This window comes from Macaca nemestrina, chromosome 4 (genome assembly GCF_043159975.1).
Source record: "Macaca nemestrina isolate mMacNem1 chromosome 4, mMacNem.hap1, whole genome shotgun sequence".
NCBI classification, from domain to species: Eukaryota; Metazoa; Chordata; class Mammalia; order Primates; family Cercopithecidae; genus Macaca; species Macaca nemestrina.
The window spans coordinates 70,392,191-70,409,451 of NC_092128.1; the positions used below are offsets into that span (position 1 = coordinate 70,392,191).

At 36.0% G+C, this 17,261-nt stretch overlaps 1 protein-coding gene across 4 annotated transcripts in view; it reads left to right on the top strand.

Moving 5' to 3' along the window:
* Window positions 1–17,261, top strand: part of LOC105475476 (cyclin dependent kinase 14) — a 594,776-nt gene that overhangs the window by 173,716 nt on the left and 403,799 nt on the right. For all 4 annotated transcript variants that reach the window (XM_011730740.2, XM_011730739.3, XM_071094797.1 and 1 more), the window contains one exon: window positions 14,061–14,140. In XM_011730740.2, the coding sequence (XP_011729042.1) occupies window positions 14,061–14,140 (80 nt within the window). The remainder of the gene's footprint in view (window positions 1–14,060; window positions 14,141–17,261) is intronic.

Here is a 17,261-nt window from a genome sequence, read left to right on the forward strand (position 1 = left end):
TCAGAGCCTCATAGTGGTGAATCAGTGATGTGATTTTTTTTTTGTGCATCTCTTTTCACTTCTTTGGAGATGCTTTTTTTCATGAGAGTGGAAACTTGACTTTTCTTGCATGATCCTGGACGTGTATGCCTCTGTTAGAGAAAGGGGGGGCATTTATGACTCTGTTTAAGAAACAGGAACAGAACGCTTTAAACACATCTTTGGACCAGGAGGCTTGAAATGCTGTAAAGTTGAGCATCAGATTTATCTGCTTTTCTTTAATTCTAGCTCATGTAATGATTCACTCTCATCGTGATGGTGTATTTGGCTTTTAAAACAAAATTATGAATGAATGGATTTGACTTTGATTTTTAGATACAGTATGAGATGTAGTATGTAAGAATTAGCAAGAGTGTAATAAGTAATCAAAGATTGAGGACAAGTGATAATATCAAGAAGTATATCCATTTCTTTTCTGCTTTTCTAAGACAGTTTCTGTGGGAAAATAAAAAGCTACTACAGATAAAAATCTATTTGAAATGGCAACTTGACCTCAGAAGGAGAAAATTTGATTTCTCTAGAAATGTAAAATACAGCCTTTTCAAAGACCTCAGTAATGTGTTTCTCCAGACAAGTATTCTTGAAAGTAGGATCAGAGAAAAACGAAAATACCTCTTCCTCCTCCCCCTCCCCCCTCCTCCTCTTCTCCTTTTCCTCCTCTCCTTCTCCTCTTCCTCCTCCACCCTCCTCCTACCTGGTTTCTCCTTCCCCCTTTCTTCCTTCTTCTTCATTTTTGTTATTTGGTGTTGGTTTGCCTTCACAGAATTCCTTTCTTCATAGTTTTCAGTGTATGTGGGTATTATATGGTACATGTGGGTATTATGTTTATGTATAAACTTACAGAACTAATTAACATAGTAGGTTTCAAATCTCAGTATGTGAGAAAAATCAATCTGAAAAAGTCCTCATAAGGAACTACATTCACTTATTTTTTATGAAACTATCCCATCTCATCAAACACGGCCCTTCTCTAGTAATTTCAAGAGTATATGCAAACAACTACTTTTTACCTCTGTGGATGACTTGGGGATTTTTCCTGTGCTTTGCCTTCTTTTGATGTGTTTGCGGTTCTTCCATTCCTGGTCCTTGATAACTTTGCCTTACTTTTCTTTAGAATTTTTCCTTCTTTCATCATTCATTTTGGTACTTTCCTGTCTTCTCTGTTAGCCGGTAATCTCCTCAAGGGCTCTATGCATGTTACTTCTTGCTCCACCTGGAACAGTTCCTTGCATCTAGGAAATATTTCTCTTCAAGGTCCTGAGAAGTATACAACCCACAGCCCTAAAACTTCAGAAGGTTAATGTATTAAAATGGATGATTAAAGTCTCTCAAAATTGAATAATCAAACATCAAAGCAGATAAGCACAAGTCATCTCAATGAGAAGAGTGGAAGAATTAGAAACCGAGTGTGAACTCTGCTTTGAAGTTCACACACACAGGGGTTGTGGGGGTAGAAAGGTCACAGAAGAAGTGCAAGCACTCACCTCCTGACATCATTGTTTCCAAGGAGAGTTCGTTTCAAGCATGAAAGCACAGAACAAATATAGATGTGAATTAAATTGACAAATGTCTTAGGACATTTGATAGTACTTTGGTTCTCTATGGAGTTCTGGTTGAAGACTTGAGATGACTGTTTCACAGAATTTTAAAGAAATTTGGAGTTGAAATTGTTTCATCATTGTCAGTGACCTTTGAGGAACTATGAAAAATTGGAGAGACGTTAGCAGTCTTGAGATGTCCAGACCTTTACAGAAGATAAATCTATTAACCAGAACCAAAGGAAGTGTTGTCACATTCCCTTTTCATGCTCTTCTTCTTCCCCCTTCTCTAATGAAAATATTGTTCCGGTGGTTTCTGAACAATTAGAAAGCAAAATAGTGACAAGAAGTTAGTAAAAAAAAAAAAGTCATACTTAAATAACCTTAATTCCTTGTTTGGATCAGATTTTTAAGCTAGTAGACTTGCAGAACACTGAAGCTATTATATATCTGCTTATTTTTAAAATGTTGCTAAATGTTCCCAGTTATGTTCTGGTAGATAGGAGGATTATAGGCAGTTGAATGATGTGCTGTTGCTGATGGTGGATCTAAAACAGGCTGTTCAGCTGTACCTCAGAGTGTAGTACGTTTTCCAGTAAGGTGCCTTTTCAGTATTTCTTTTACGTGGTAAGGACTTGACTCATTTGTTCACCACTGAGCTTTCAACTATGAGGATACTCAAAATAGTTGAAAAACTTTTGAATGTTTATAATAAAAAGGAGACTTCAGTTTTGGAGAGACCAGGCAAAGGAAGAGAAGCAGTGAGAAGCTGGTGTTGGAACCTGAAGGTTTAACACAATGATTTTCAGTCCTGGTTGCATATGAGAATCACTGCAGGTGTTTTTATAAATACAGATGCTAGGACTCCACCCCACACCAGTTAAATCATGGGCGGGGCTAGGCATTGTTGTTTCAAATTTCCTCAGGTGATTCTGATATGCAGCCAAGGTTGAGGACCTGTACCTTGTCATCTGCACAGCTGCAAAAGCTCAGCCCATTCATCTACAGGCTTTGCCTAATGCACACAGGGGCGGCTGTGCTGAGCAGCAGCCAAAACAGTAGCCGCTATTCCACTGCTTCCAAGAGACTGCCACGATGGAATCCTCTCTGCCTCACATCACTATGTCATATCCCAGGCGCTACCCAAAGTATAAAACTCCCTGATCATCCACTATCCCTCAGACTGCATCCTCATATTCTTCTTCCTTTTTGTTTTAAACCATCTGAAAGTATCATGTTTCTTAATATATGCCCCATACTGTCCCTTTCCTCCATCCTTTAGGCTCTTTCCATGTGTTCTAGATACAGAACATCATTCTCTGATCAGGAAATTCCTACATATTCTCTACCTCTTTTCAGAGTGTTTACTTCTGCTTTAACAGAAAACTGGCTGTCTCTTGCCAGTCCCCCAAGTAACTCATAAATTTATATGTCTGGCCTAGATTTTTCTATTGAGATTCAGATTCATAAATACCAATGCTTCCTTTATGTCTCCAGTTGGATGTTCCCAGACTAAGATCTTCTTCTCAGACAGAACTCTTGATACTTTTTGTCTAAATCTTTCCTCCTTTAATTTCAATCATTTCAATAAATGATACCTCCATCCACTTAGATGCTAAAATCAGGAAGTTATGGAGTCATCCTTTATAATTTCCCTAATCCAATTCAGTTTCTCCTGACAGCCTGTTTCTTCTGTCTTCAAAATACCATTTTCCTTTTTTTTCCATTGCTCTTACCAGTACCCTGGTAATATTAGCCACCAAGTTTCACCCAGAGCCCCACAACAGCTTTCTGACTGCCCTTCCGTTTCCCACTGTGTGCTCCTTCAGGAATTCTCCACACCATAGTGAGTGAGCTACAGGTACAGAAGTTAATCATGCTGTTACCCTTCTTAAGATCTTTCAATGTTTTTTGTATCAGTCCTTTATGCAGCCCAGAAGGCCCTTTGTGATCTGGCTACTGTCCTTCTCTCTAGCTCTTCCACCCACAACTCCCTAGCTCTATCCTTCCTCCCCAGTTTTTTCTTTCCCTCCCTCCTTCCCTTCTTCATTTTTGTTTAACACATCACATTCTCTCCCTCTGAGCTTTTGTGCAGGTTGTTCCATCTGCCTGCAATGTTCTTGGCTTATTCTTTTATCTTCCTTTTTTCAGCTTAATCCTTTCCTGTGGAATGTAAAAACAGACCCTTCCCTTCCCTTCCCTTCCCTTCCCTTCCCTTCCCTTCCCTTCCCTTCCCTTCCCTTCCCTTCCCTTCCCTTCCCTTCCCTTTCTTTCCTTCCTTCCTTCCTCCCTCCCCTCTCTTTTGCCTCTTATTTTCTCTCTCTCTTCTTTTCTCTTTTTTAAGAGATGGGAAGCCGGGTGCAGTAGCTCACGCCTGTATGGACTAAAAGATTGACATATAACTGCATTTCACTGCAATGTATAGACTCAATTTTTCTGGATTCAAACAAAGTGTATTTTAATACTGTATAGTTGATGTTAGGGAACCATTTAATTTTTTACATGTTATCATATAGTACTATCATGTGTTTTAAAACAAAATGCTTATCTTTCAAAAAATAAAACTAATATAAAATAATATAAGGTCTGGGGCTTCTTTCAGAATAATTTCAGTGAATGAATATAGCACTGAGGCGGGCAGATCACGAGTTCAGTTGTTCGAGACCAGCCTGGCCAACATGGCGAAACCCCATCTCTACAAACGATACAGAAAATTAGCTGGGCATGGTGGTGCATACCTGTAATCTCAGCTACTCAGGAGGCTAAGGCAGGATAATTGCTTGAACCCAGGAGGCAGAGGTTGCAGTGAGCCGAGATTGCACCATTGCACTCCAGCCTGGGCAAAAGGGTGAGACTCCATCTCAAAAAATAAAAAACAAAAAAAATAAAAAGACATGGGCATGCTCTGTTGCCTAGGCTGAAGTGCATGGTACATTCATAGCTCACTATAACCTCGAACTCATGGGCTCTAGTGGTTCCCCCACCTCAGCATCCTAAGTAGCTGGGACTACAGGCATGTGCCACCATGCTCAGCTATTTTTAAAATTTTTGTAGAGAGAAAGGGTCTTGCTGTGTTGCCCAGGCATGTCTCAAACTGCTGGTCAGAAGTGATCTTCCTTCCCCAGCCTCCCTATTTCTTTTATATAGTGTGCTGTGATTTTCTCTTATCACGTTTATACCAATTCATATTGTACTCTTTAAAAAAGAACTTATTATAGAAAATAACTAGTAGAGAGCATAGTCATAATAAAGTTCCATTAAGCCATCACCCATCTTCAAACATTGGCAACTCATGACTGACCGTATTTCATCTATATTCATTCGCTGAAATTATTCTGAAAGAAGCCCCAGACCTTATATTATTTTATATTAGTTTTATTTTTTGAAAGATAAGCATTGTGTTTTAAAACACATGATAGTACTATATGATAACATGTAAAAAATTAAATGGTTCCCTAACATCAACTATACAGTATTAAAATACACTTTGTTTGAATCCAGAAAAATTGAGTCTATACATTGCAGTGAATTGCAGTTATATGTCAATCTTTTAGTCCATAGGTTACCCCTACCCTGCCTTTTTTCCCCCTTGAAATTGATTTGTTGAAGAAACAGATTCGTTTCTCCTATAGAACTTTATGAAGTCTGGGTTTTCCTTGTTGTTTCCTAATGGTGTTATTTATAACTTGTTCCCTTTTGCCCTTTAAATAAGTAGGTAGATTTAGACTTGGTCAGAATCTAACTGTTGATAATCTACTAAGTGATTATGGTTAGCAAAATGGTGATATTCAAATTCTGTCTTTCCTTCCTCATTTGTTACATGCAGTATATCTGTAGAGAAACTTCCTAAAATCAACTACAGTATTTAATTATACTGAGGTATAGTATATATGAAAGAGTATGAAAGGGAAGGAAAATGCTTGATATATTCTGTATTAAAAGGTTTTAAGTAATGAAATGATTCTATAATGACCTCCAAAATGACCAATTAAGTTTTTGTGTTTCATTTTAAAACTTATAAATTTAGACATACTTTATATCTTTAAATTGCAGGTATTATTTTACTAATGCACAAATTGTTTCATTTTACAAATGAGAGCCTCCGGAATCTCTTTGACATGCCTCAGTCATTTTTGTACTTAGGTGTTCTGTGTCTGTTTTCTTGGCTAGACTATTGGCTCTAGTCAATAGTATAGGGGACTAGACTGTATTGGGGGGATTTGCCTGTATTGTTTATCCTTTATCCCACACACAGACTCATAGTCTCTCAGTTAACATTTATTGAATAAGGGGTGGGATATTAAAATTTCATTAAGTGAAAGGCTGTCTTGTAGAAGAGGACCTAGTTTATTTAGTCTTTGTGGATTCAGATCTTGAATCAGAGTAAAACTCACAGGAAGCATTTTTGTCTCAACTTAGGGAAGAACTAAATAATTTGAATTTTTGTAGAGGAGTTGGGGTTCCATCAAAATCTTTTAGGGACTGCTTTGTTCCAGGCAGTGAGAGTACAAGGATAGACCATCAAGCCAGTGAGCATCTTTTTGTCCCTTTGGGAGCCTGGATGATTACTGAGGTTACTTTTAATTGCAAAGTGATAATGTTGACAGATTTCATTTTTAGAAAGGTGCAAATTTGGGTGGCTCAAAATTGCTGAAATGAACGTAATTTAATTTTTTCCTATGAACATTATATGCTACTCTAATATTATGTTTCTAAGTATTACGAGTTTGTGTATAAAGCATTGATAATGATGAATCATGCTTAGTAGCAATCAATTCTTTTTATAGGTAATAATTGTTGATTGAATATGCCCTTTCCTCATTGCATTAAATCTTTTTGCATTGTTAGTCACATCCTAATAAATAGCCATTCTACTATTGTTTTATTAATCTTTGAATTTTATTCAAAAAGAAATTAATGTGTCCATTTTTGCTTTGCTTGGTTGTATTTTTGAGGTTTTACTGAAGAACTATTTGCCCAACCAATGTCCTGAAGCATTTCCCAATGTTTTCTTTTAGTAGTAAGCTTCCACAAGCAAACAAATCAACAAAGTGAAGATACAGCCTATAGAATGGGAGAAAATATTTGCAAACTGTTCAACAGACAAGGGATTAATAACCAGAATACATAAGGAACTCAAATAGCAAACAACAACAACAACAACAACAAAAAACCCCAAAAAAATCCCCCCACACTCCTAAAGATCGATTAAAAAATGGGCAAAACATTTGAATAGACATTTCTCAAAAGTAGAGATATACATGTCCAACAGGTGTATGAAAAAGTGCTCAGCATCATTAAAAATATGAGAAATACAAATCAAAACCACAGTGAGATATCACCTCACTCCAGTTAAAATGGCTTTTATCCGAAAGACAGTCTATAACAAATAGTGATGAAAGTATGGAGAAAGGGGAATGCTTGTATGCTGTTGGTGGGAATGTAAATTAGTCTAGCCACTATAGACAACAGTTTGGAGGATCCTCAAAAAACTAGAACTGCTATATGATCCAGCAATCCCACTCCCAGGTGTATCTATCCAAGAAAGGAAATCAGTATGTTGAAGAGATACCTGCACTTCCATGTTTATTGCAGCACTGTTCACAATAGTCAAGGTATTGAATCAGCCTAAGTGTCCATCAGTGGATGAACGGATGAGGAAAATGTGATAGAATATTATTCAGCCATAAAAAAGAATTAGATATGGTCATTTGCTACAACATGGGTGGAACTGGAGAACATTAAGTTGGCAAATAAGCCAAGCGCTAAAGACAAATAGCACATGTTCTCACTCATATATGGGAACTAAAAAATTTTTCTCATGGAGGTAGAGTAGAATGATGGTTACTAGAGGTTGGCAAGGGTAGTGGAGAGATGGAAGATAAAGAGGGGTTGATTAATAGGCACAAAAATATAGTTACATAGAAGGAATAAGACCGTTTGGTAGCACAATAGGATGACTATAGTTAACAATAATTTATTGCATATTTCAGAATAGCTAGAGGAGTGGATTTGGAAAGTTCCCAACAAAAAGAAATGATAAATAATTGAGGTGGTGGATGCCTAAGTTACCATAATTTGCTCATTACACATTGTATGCTTATATCAGAATATCACACGTACCCTGTAAATATGTACAACTATAATGTATCCATAAGTTTTTTAAAAAAGAAATTAAGACAAACTAGTTTTAGTCTTCTTCCACTTCTCTCTGTATTACTTTGATATAGATTATGACAAGGTGTAATTACTGACAGTTTACCTTGAAATTCTAATTTATTTTTCTAGAATAAAATATAGTAGTTAGCACTTTTGGGATATTCCTAAAGAGTAAATGTTAAAACAGTATTGAGATGACTTCTTATTCACACCTGAATAGGAATTGAATTTAGATGACAATAACAATGTCATGAATATTTAAGCTTAATTTTTGAAATATGTATGTAATAAATACAGTATAGTGAGCATTTTAACTAGCATATAAAGAGGGAATTAAATGAAACACTATTAGTATAACTTTAAAAATATTTTTAATAATTTTGCCAAAAATCTGTAAATTCTTCTGAAAATATTGTCCTTGCCCTACTCCAGCTTTCTACTGTCCCTGCCTCTGTAGTATCTACATTTCCTTCTATTGCCTCTTGACCAATACGGCAAGGAAACAAGAGCATTGTATCTATCTGTACTTGGTCTTATTTTCCTTTGCAGTTTCTCTTGATACAAAATCATAATGGAAGAGAAAAGCAGAATATATTAAATTTCCCAGAGTATATTAAATTTATTTTGGGTATACTGCTTTCATTTCCTTCATATCCTCTAGACATAATTTCTTCTAGGTGTTAGCACATGGACACTATTTTCAAAGATGACCCAGATAATATTTGTAATTTTGTTTTCTTGTGCTAAGTTATTCTATTAATTTGAAGTAACTAATGGAATAGAAGACCTTTAGGCTTTCTTTGAGAATTTTTTTTCCTTAAGAAAGTTCTCTTTGAGCTTCATAACCAGCTTCTTTTGAAACTGGAAAATGTACTTTGAGCTAAGTGGGAGTTTTCCTTTATTGTTTTTGCAAAACATTAAATGAACAAATGAATGGGCGAGAAAATAAATAGGCTGTTTTCTTTACTGAAAACTTCTATGCAGGGGCCTTTGTTTTTTTTTTTTTTTTTTTTTTGAGACGGAGTCTCGCTCTGTCGCCCAGGCTGGAGTGCAGTGGCTGGATCTCAGCTCACTGCAAGCTCCGCCTCCCGAGTTCACGCCATTCTCCCGCCTCAGTCTCCCGCGTAGCTGGGACTACAGGCACCCGCCACCTCGCCCGGCTAATTTTTTGTATTTTTTAGTAGAGACAGGGTTTCACTGGGTTAGCCAGGATGGTCTCGATCTCCTGACCTCATGATCCGCCCGTCTCGGCCTCCCAAAGTGCAGGGGCCTTTGAAAACAGTATGCTGAGAATAGATAGGGCTCAAGGACAGTATCTCCAACTGAACTTTTAATGAACTCCCGTAGGCGCCAAGAAGGCGGGTAGATAAGAAAGAATATAGAAACAAGGTACTGAGTAGAAGGTTACATGTGGGAAAAGAAAGTTTGTTTTGCATTGCATTCTTTCTGCTGACGTGAGGTTTATGGAGTATAAATAAAGTGAGGCGAAGGCTCTGAGTGCGGCCGCCATGTTCTCTGTGTGTCTTTGTCTTTGTGTGTGTTCTTTCATTCTCCACCACCCCCGGTGCGGACCCCAACATTCTAGACCTTGCTTTACTCCCACAAGAAAATTTTATATTTACACATTTAGGGCACACAGACGTATGGACAAAGTTTCTGAAATTGATGGATTTGGATTTGTGCTTTGTGCTTAGAAACAGTTTGAAAGTTAGATCCCCTTTCAGCCTGGCTCTACCTGGCTACCCAGTGTCCCCATGTCCTGTGCATGGAGATACTCTCCCCACTCCTGCCCAATTCTGTTTTTCTTGGTACAGCACTTTGGAACTCATGCTGCGTGATGGGCAGAATAAAGCAGTGAGTCAGGGCTCCTTTGGGCCAAGCTGGGAATGACAGTTACTGGAAAAATAAGAGAATAAGCATAAAGAATCTCTGAAATAAAATGGCTCTCTATACAGCTTAAAGCAACTACAGGCAAATTTGGCAGTAACTGCAGTAGAACATTTTGTGGTAATATTAGCACAATTTAGAGCCCTTTTTTCATCATGTTATTTACCTGAATTAACATCTCCACTGGTAATCAAGCCCTGATTGCCTTCTGTTCATTAGCCTTTGATTTAATTAATAAGACTTGTTGAAGAGGGATCTTCAATGTTTTTCTGTAAACAGCTCTAATTTATTGATTCAATTTGAATTTTGTGATTATTTCAAGTTATTTAAATCGATGTTTGAATTATATGTTTTAAGTTTTCATAAAATAGGTTAAATCCTCACAATAATTAGAAGACAAAATGTTTGTTTTGTTTTTCGTACAGTAATATATCTTTTTTGATATCTTTAAAAATTTCCATTTTGTAAATGAGTTAGTAACTTACACTTTCAAATATTTCAGGTCATACTAAACTTTAAAATAAGACTGGGCGCGGTGACTCACAACCTGTAATCCCAGCACTTTAGGAGAGTGAGGCAGTAGGATCACTTGAGCCCAGGAGTTCAAAACTAGCCTGGGCAGCATAATGAGACCCTTTCTCTAATTTTTTTTTTTATTTTATTTTAATTAGCCTGGTGTGGTGGCATGGCTTTGTAGTCTCAGCTACTCTGGAGGCTGTGGTAGGAGAATCTCTTGAGCCGAGGAGATGGAGGCTGGAGGCTGCAGTGAGCCATAATCATGCCATTGCACTTCGGCCTGGGCAACAGAGTGAGACCCTGTCTCAAAAAAAAAAAAAAAAAAAAGGTTTAAAATACACGTGCACAAAAGGTAGACTATTAAAAAATTTCTTAATGTTATTTTTTTCCACAGGTACTTTTTCTAAAAGTGGACCCAGTGACTTAACATTTTTACTAGGCTTTAAAACAGAGATTCAGTAGTTGCTGAGTGTTGAGACATGTAGATAAAAACTAATTAAGAAAGGAGAAAGTCACAATGACTCTTAGGTTAAAGAGCAATTTGATAATCAATATGATTCTTAATGAGAAATCAGTGAAGCAATAGTAGAAAAGATTAGTGGTCTGGGCTCAGATTATTAAAGGTTAGTGAGTGTTTTGAAACATGTCTGCTGGGTGCAAAAACAATTAACAAAGCATTCTACAAATTCTAAAACTTAAAGGAAATAAAAACTTTTCCATATGTAGATGCAGTAAATATAGAGACCACATCTTTTATTTGTAGAAAGAAAATAAACATTTAAAACTAACATGAAAGATGTTGAAAACTTTATAAAATGTTGGTATTTTTGAAATTTTTTGGAAATAATACTTTTAGTAATTTATTCTGGACTTATTTTGCAGGTATGTTGAGGAAAATGTCGGTATACTATTATAACAGCATCAATATTCATCCAGTGAAATATTTTGAGAATCTACTCTGTGCCCTGAAGGTCCTAGATACTGGGCACATATCAGTTGATAAAACAGAAAAGGTCCCCTTCATTTCTGGAACTTATGATGTAGTATATATTTTAAGGAAATTTTAGTTTCAAATGATGTAATACATAAAATCTCAGTGTCGTGAACTGCTGATATGATCATAACTTATTAAAAACAAACACTTGGAGGTTCAATTCATGGAGAATTCAGAATATGAATTCCATGAACCTAGGTCTTGTTTTTTTATGCAGTTATCATAGAAAATCTTTTCAAAGACCCTTTTCACCATGAAAATAATACAAATTAGTCAATGAAGTTACTTAGGGGGAATCCATCTTTAGTTGCACTTAAAAAATGAGTGTTGATTCAATTAAAGGCTGGTGTCCTTTCATTGTGTTACAAGGCAATCATAGTTTCATGCCTGAGAATGTGCTTTAAGTATACAACCTACAGAAGCATGTGGTCCCTATATTCCAGAACTCAGTTCACAATACGTGATCCATACAAGTTAATGCTCTCAAGAGAAATGGAAAGCTTTGCGGGAAAAAGGTTGTGTGTGTTTTATGAGTGAGGGGAAAATATCTGTAAATGAGGGGAAAATTCCAAGCAGTTCCTGGAATCAGTTACTGCCTCCTCAGGGAGCCAGTGATGAGCTCAACTGGGCTGAGAAAAATTCATGCAGAGGTCAGCACTAACTGCATCCCAGCGTCAAGCCCCGCCAAAGTGCTGAGTCCTAAAAGACGAAGTGAAGAGTACCAGGTACAGTCTCCAGCTGAACCCCATATGCATAGTAATTTTTTTTTGCCTGTACCTAGAGCACAAACAGGATTAGAAAAATCAAGAAAAATATATCCAGGAGAAGAGGTTGCAGAACAGAAAAGCAGCAGGCCTGTCCTCTCTGCTAAAGCAGGAGGAAAAAGAAACCACTCCTAACCTTGAGGAGATGGTATGATGTGGAGCCTTATAATCAGGTCTCCCTATCCCATTACTGTAACCAGTAATAATGTATGTCTGTAATCCACTCAATGAGAAATGCCACTAGGATGGTTCAACTATGATGAATTCCTTGTTCTTTTGGGTTTTATGTCTATGGCAGTTTTTTTTTTTTTTTTGAGCAAAAACAGACCAAATAGATGTAGGTTTAAAAAAGAGACATTCAAATTCTTCCAAACTCAGACACTGGATTCTCTGGCCCACATAAGTTCTCCTTTGCTAGTTCTTTAACCTCTAGAGATCTTTGGTAGCCATTTAACTTGCAACAAGAAACCATTTTTGACCTATTAGATTGGCAAAATCAGACACTGAGAACATATAGCATAGGTGAAGGAGGAGAAGCAGATGAGCTCTATTTGCTATAGGAAAGGATACCAAATATTTATATTGGTATCCTCTATGTAGGATGATTCTCCAATATTCATCAAAATTGGAAATTAGAAATGCATGTACCTTTGACCTTGCAATTGCACTTTTAGGAATTTATCTTACAGACATATTTTTACATAGATGTAATTACACATACAAGAATATTTATTGCATCATTGTAGTAGCAAAATTTGGGAACAAGCTACATAGCTATCAATAGAGGACTGGGATTAAATATAGTATGATATACTCATACATAAGAACACCCTGTGGTTTTCAAAAGCAAAAGGCAGTTTTCTCTGAATTTATGTCACCCAAATATGTTGTTAAGTGACATAAACAATATAGAGTGTACTCTGCATACTACTGTTTGTGTATGTGTGTATATGTATATATGTGTGTGATACATATATATGGAAGTCTATATATCTTGTACCTTTTACATTTTTAATACAGTTGTCTCTCCATATTCGAGGTTTCTGCATCTGGATTCAACCAACTTTGGACTGAAAATATTTGGGAGAAAAGACAGATAATATAACAATTAAAATGATATGTGTAAAAAATACAGTATAACAACTATTTACATAGTGTTTATAATGTATTAGGTATTATAAGTAATCTGGAGATGATTTAAAGTGTATGGGTGGTGTACACAGGTTTTATGCAAACACTACAGCATTTTATGTAATAGACTTGCACATCCTCAGATTTGGTATCAGAGGGGATCCTGGAACCAATCCACTGAGGATTATATATGTGCTTTTGTTTTTTCCTATTTTAATTAACAAACAAACCAAATAAAGTATGGTTCTAGGCCCAGTGTAGGTAGAAAATAGAACACTGAAGGAGGGTACTAATATAGATAGTCATATCTTTGATTGATGACAGAATTGACTGAATAAAAAGTTATCTCCATAGCACAATCTTACTTTTAATTGGCGCCAACACATATTTAGAATGTGTCTGGAAGGACCATCTGCTTTGGATAGGTCTTGTGTAATCTTGTAATGGTAAAATATTCATAACTTTTTTGATGACATACTGTCATATAAAACACAACTAGACCAAATATAATTTTAGGACGTTGTAGTAAAAAAGAAAAAAAAAAAGGAAAAAATGGGAATGGGTGTTGTTGAGAGAGAGAGAAGAATGTCAAGTTTCTGTCCTTGGGAATTGAATGACCTCAACTAAAGACTGAAAATGAAGACATTTCAGCAGAAGGAACAAAGAGGGAGCTATTGGAGAAACAAAGAAACAGAGTTATTTTTGATTGCATGATTTTTAATTAATCTGAGAATAATTATCAAGTGTGATGATTTGGTTAAATACCAGTTTCATTCTGGAAGGAACACAGTGAATCATAGAAAACTTCAGTTAAATCTTGGCCTGTGCAAGTATGAATATTTAAAATGTGAATATTTATGATGATGATATAGAATTACCAGCCTTATTGAAACTAACCTTGCTTTGGCGGTATAGTTGAGTCACTGACATTTTTAGCATAAAAGCGAATTTATTTAGTTTTATAAATTATAAGGAAGACAATTATAATGAGCACATATATTCATGGATTCACTTATCTTTCATTTCTCACAGGGTAAATGGGAAGTTGGTAGCTCTGAAGGTGATCAGGCTGCAGGAAGAAGAAGGGACACCTTTCACGGCTATCAGGGAAGGTAGGCACTTTTCCTTGTTGATTTTGCTTTTGTGTTTCTGTGGTCCCCATAGCTATTTTAATATTATACACCTCTAAATATGCTGAGTTTTAAAATTACATGATTGTATCTTTCATTAAAATGTGTAAACTGAAATTTAAAAATCAGCATCTCTTGCAGTCATATCAAATCATGTTAAATGAAACAAGATTATCTGCTGTATGCTCAGATGTGGAATAAAATGCTGTGCATTGATGGTGAGGCTATCTAGGTAATTGAGGAAATTTGTATGTCTGCTATTATTTTTAGAGTTCCTTAGATATTAGTTTAACATTATTCTGTATTGATGATTTTTAAGGAAAGTCCTTAAAAATGGGGATTTGTCATGCCGTCTTACTAGTCATTTGAATTTCTTTTCTTTCTTTGTTTCTATCCTTTACTGTACTTTTATTGGTTTTCCTGATTGGAAAGAAGATAATATAGACATTCTGTATATATTAGGGTCATTTATGTTGTGATATTTTCCTCTAGTCTGTTATTTTCTAAAATTTCTTTTATAATGTAGTTATTTGCTACATATAAGATTTTAATTTTTATGAAATTAAATAGCTCTATCTTTGCTTTGTTACCTGCATAGAAAGGCTTTTATATTCCAATAAAATAAAATATCTTTTTTTTTTTTATTAGTGGGAACTTTTCAGTTCAGTTTAATGACTTTTAGGATAAGTAGGTTTACCTCTACTACATTTTTAAAAGTGCAGATTATCTTGACATAGGACTTCAGTTTATTTTTGCATTGAAGGGATCACAGCTATTATTCTGTTCATCCATAACAAGATAAATTGGTGGTTTGCTGCAATAATTTATCAATGTATTGATGAACTAACTGTAGTCTGTCACTGGTTTGGTTTGTTTCCCACAATTATTGATATGATTTACGTGTATCATTTTTGAAAATATTGTTTCTATTTCTACTCTCTCACCTCTTATTCTTCTTTTAATTCACTTTTAATTTTGTTTCCATCATTGATCTTTAGCAGAAACTGTTCTTATAAAGTTCATCAGTCACTTGCTTCTTGTCAAGTCAAATGTATACCTCTGTCTTATTTTACTCAACCTTTCAGCAGATTGCATGGTTGAAACAGTCTCTTCTGTGACATTCGATTTTCGAAGTAGGTAGATTTTTCTCTTAGGCTGACCCTTTCTCTAAGTTAGGGGGAGTTTCAGGACAGGAAAGGGCCTCTTTTTTTTTTTTTTCTAATAAGCACCCTGTCCTGAGTGATATTATTTATTTTGTGAATTTAAAGAGCAGCCCTAAGTTGATATCCTACACATGCATCTCTTTAGCTAAGACCTTGTCTTCATCTCCATTTCATATATCCACCTGCCTATTTGGCATCTTCTCTTGAATACAGCAGTATATAAAAAGGATAATACATCACTACCAACTGAGATTCATTTCAGGAATACAAGGCTAGTTTAACCTTTAAAAATCAATCATTGTATAACAGTCATCTCAGACTTAACACATCTGAATGGAACTCATGATCCTCCCACTATAACTGAAACCATGTTCTCCCTGTATTAGTAATAGCAGCATCCAGTGTTCCCTCTACCCAAATCTAGCCATGAACAAGCCCTGTTGATTACCTCTCTAAGTGATACCTGAAATCTGTCCACGTTCTCTTTCTCCGCTGCTACCCCCAGTCCAAGATATCATCAGTTCTTCCTTGGACTTCTGTAAGAGCTTCTTAATTATACACCTTACTTCTCTTGCCTTATTACTATCCCTTCTCTACTCTGTTATCCGTATAATCTTTTTGAAAACTAAAATCATATTATGTCAATCCCCTTATTTAAAATTGTTTCAAGTCCTGTATGACGTATTTTCTTCAAACACGCTACAGAGTTTCCTGTCTAAGGAATTTTACACATGTTCTTCCCCATGGCTGGAATGCTGCTCCCTGGCTCTTTTTAGATTTAGGGGTCAATTTAAACATCCCATTTCAGAGAGGGTTTCTTTGTCCATTTATCTAAATTAGTGGCTGACCATCATTTTATGCTTCTTTACTCTCCACATCACACCCTATTTTTATTTCCATTATAATTCTTATTGGAATCTGAAATTTTCTTTCCACTCTATAAAGTATATAATCTTAGTGAGGGCGGAGACCTTGTCTGATTGTTCACTGCTGTACCCTCAACATCTAGCATGGTAATCCCTCTACAATAGTAAGTGACTTAAGGAAAATCATTAAGTTAGAATCTATAAACATGACAGATTATTAGATAACAGTTTGTTCCCACAAGGAACCTGCCTTGCAGGTGGGAGGTAGAACATATAAATCATAAGTTGAAGAATAATATATGGTAGTATATTAATGCCAAATTATTTATAAAGGATTGTGAAATCTAAAAGATTGTGAAATTATTTCTAAAAGATTGTGATTTTTAAGGAAATTCTTCTTTTAGTGATGGGAGGTAAAGTGTTAGCTGGGACTTGAATTAGGCATAAGATAGAAAAGCAGTAAAGAGTAGATTGAGGAGAAGTGTTCCAGACAGGTATAGAAAAGGAGCTGAGACCAGAAAGCTCAATGCCTTTGCCAAGTGCAGCAAACAGGAGGAATAGTTAAGATCAGGAGTTCTCAACTGATAGGGTGGGAGGGATGGGTAATTATTGCTCCATAGAAGTGGCTGTTGTCGTCACAATAATTGAACAATGCAACCCGTGTTTAGTGGATGAGAGCTTGGCATTTACGTGAGAAACTCTAATGCAGAGGGAGGCAAACTATGGCTTGGGGCCTCCTGTCTGTTTTGGTAAATAAAGTTTATTTGAACGCAGCACTCCCACTCATTTATGTATTGTCTATGGCTGCTTTCTTAGACAGAGTTGAGTACTTTTGACAAACTGTATGGTCCCCCAAACTTAAAAGTATATGCTATTTGGCCGTTTCAATAAAAGTTTGTCGATCTCTGCTCTAATATAATAAACAATTGTCTCATGTCCCACAGACTTTTTTTAAATGTCCTACTGGGCATTCATGCCGGTGAAAAATCTGTTTATATTTCTAAGCCGAAACCCAACTATTTTGCATATAGACAAAATATGCTCTACACAGATTTAATATATACTAAACTATCC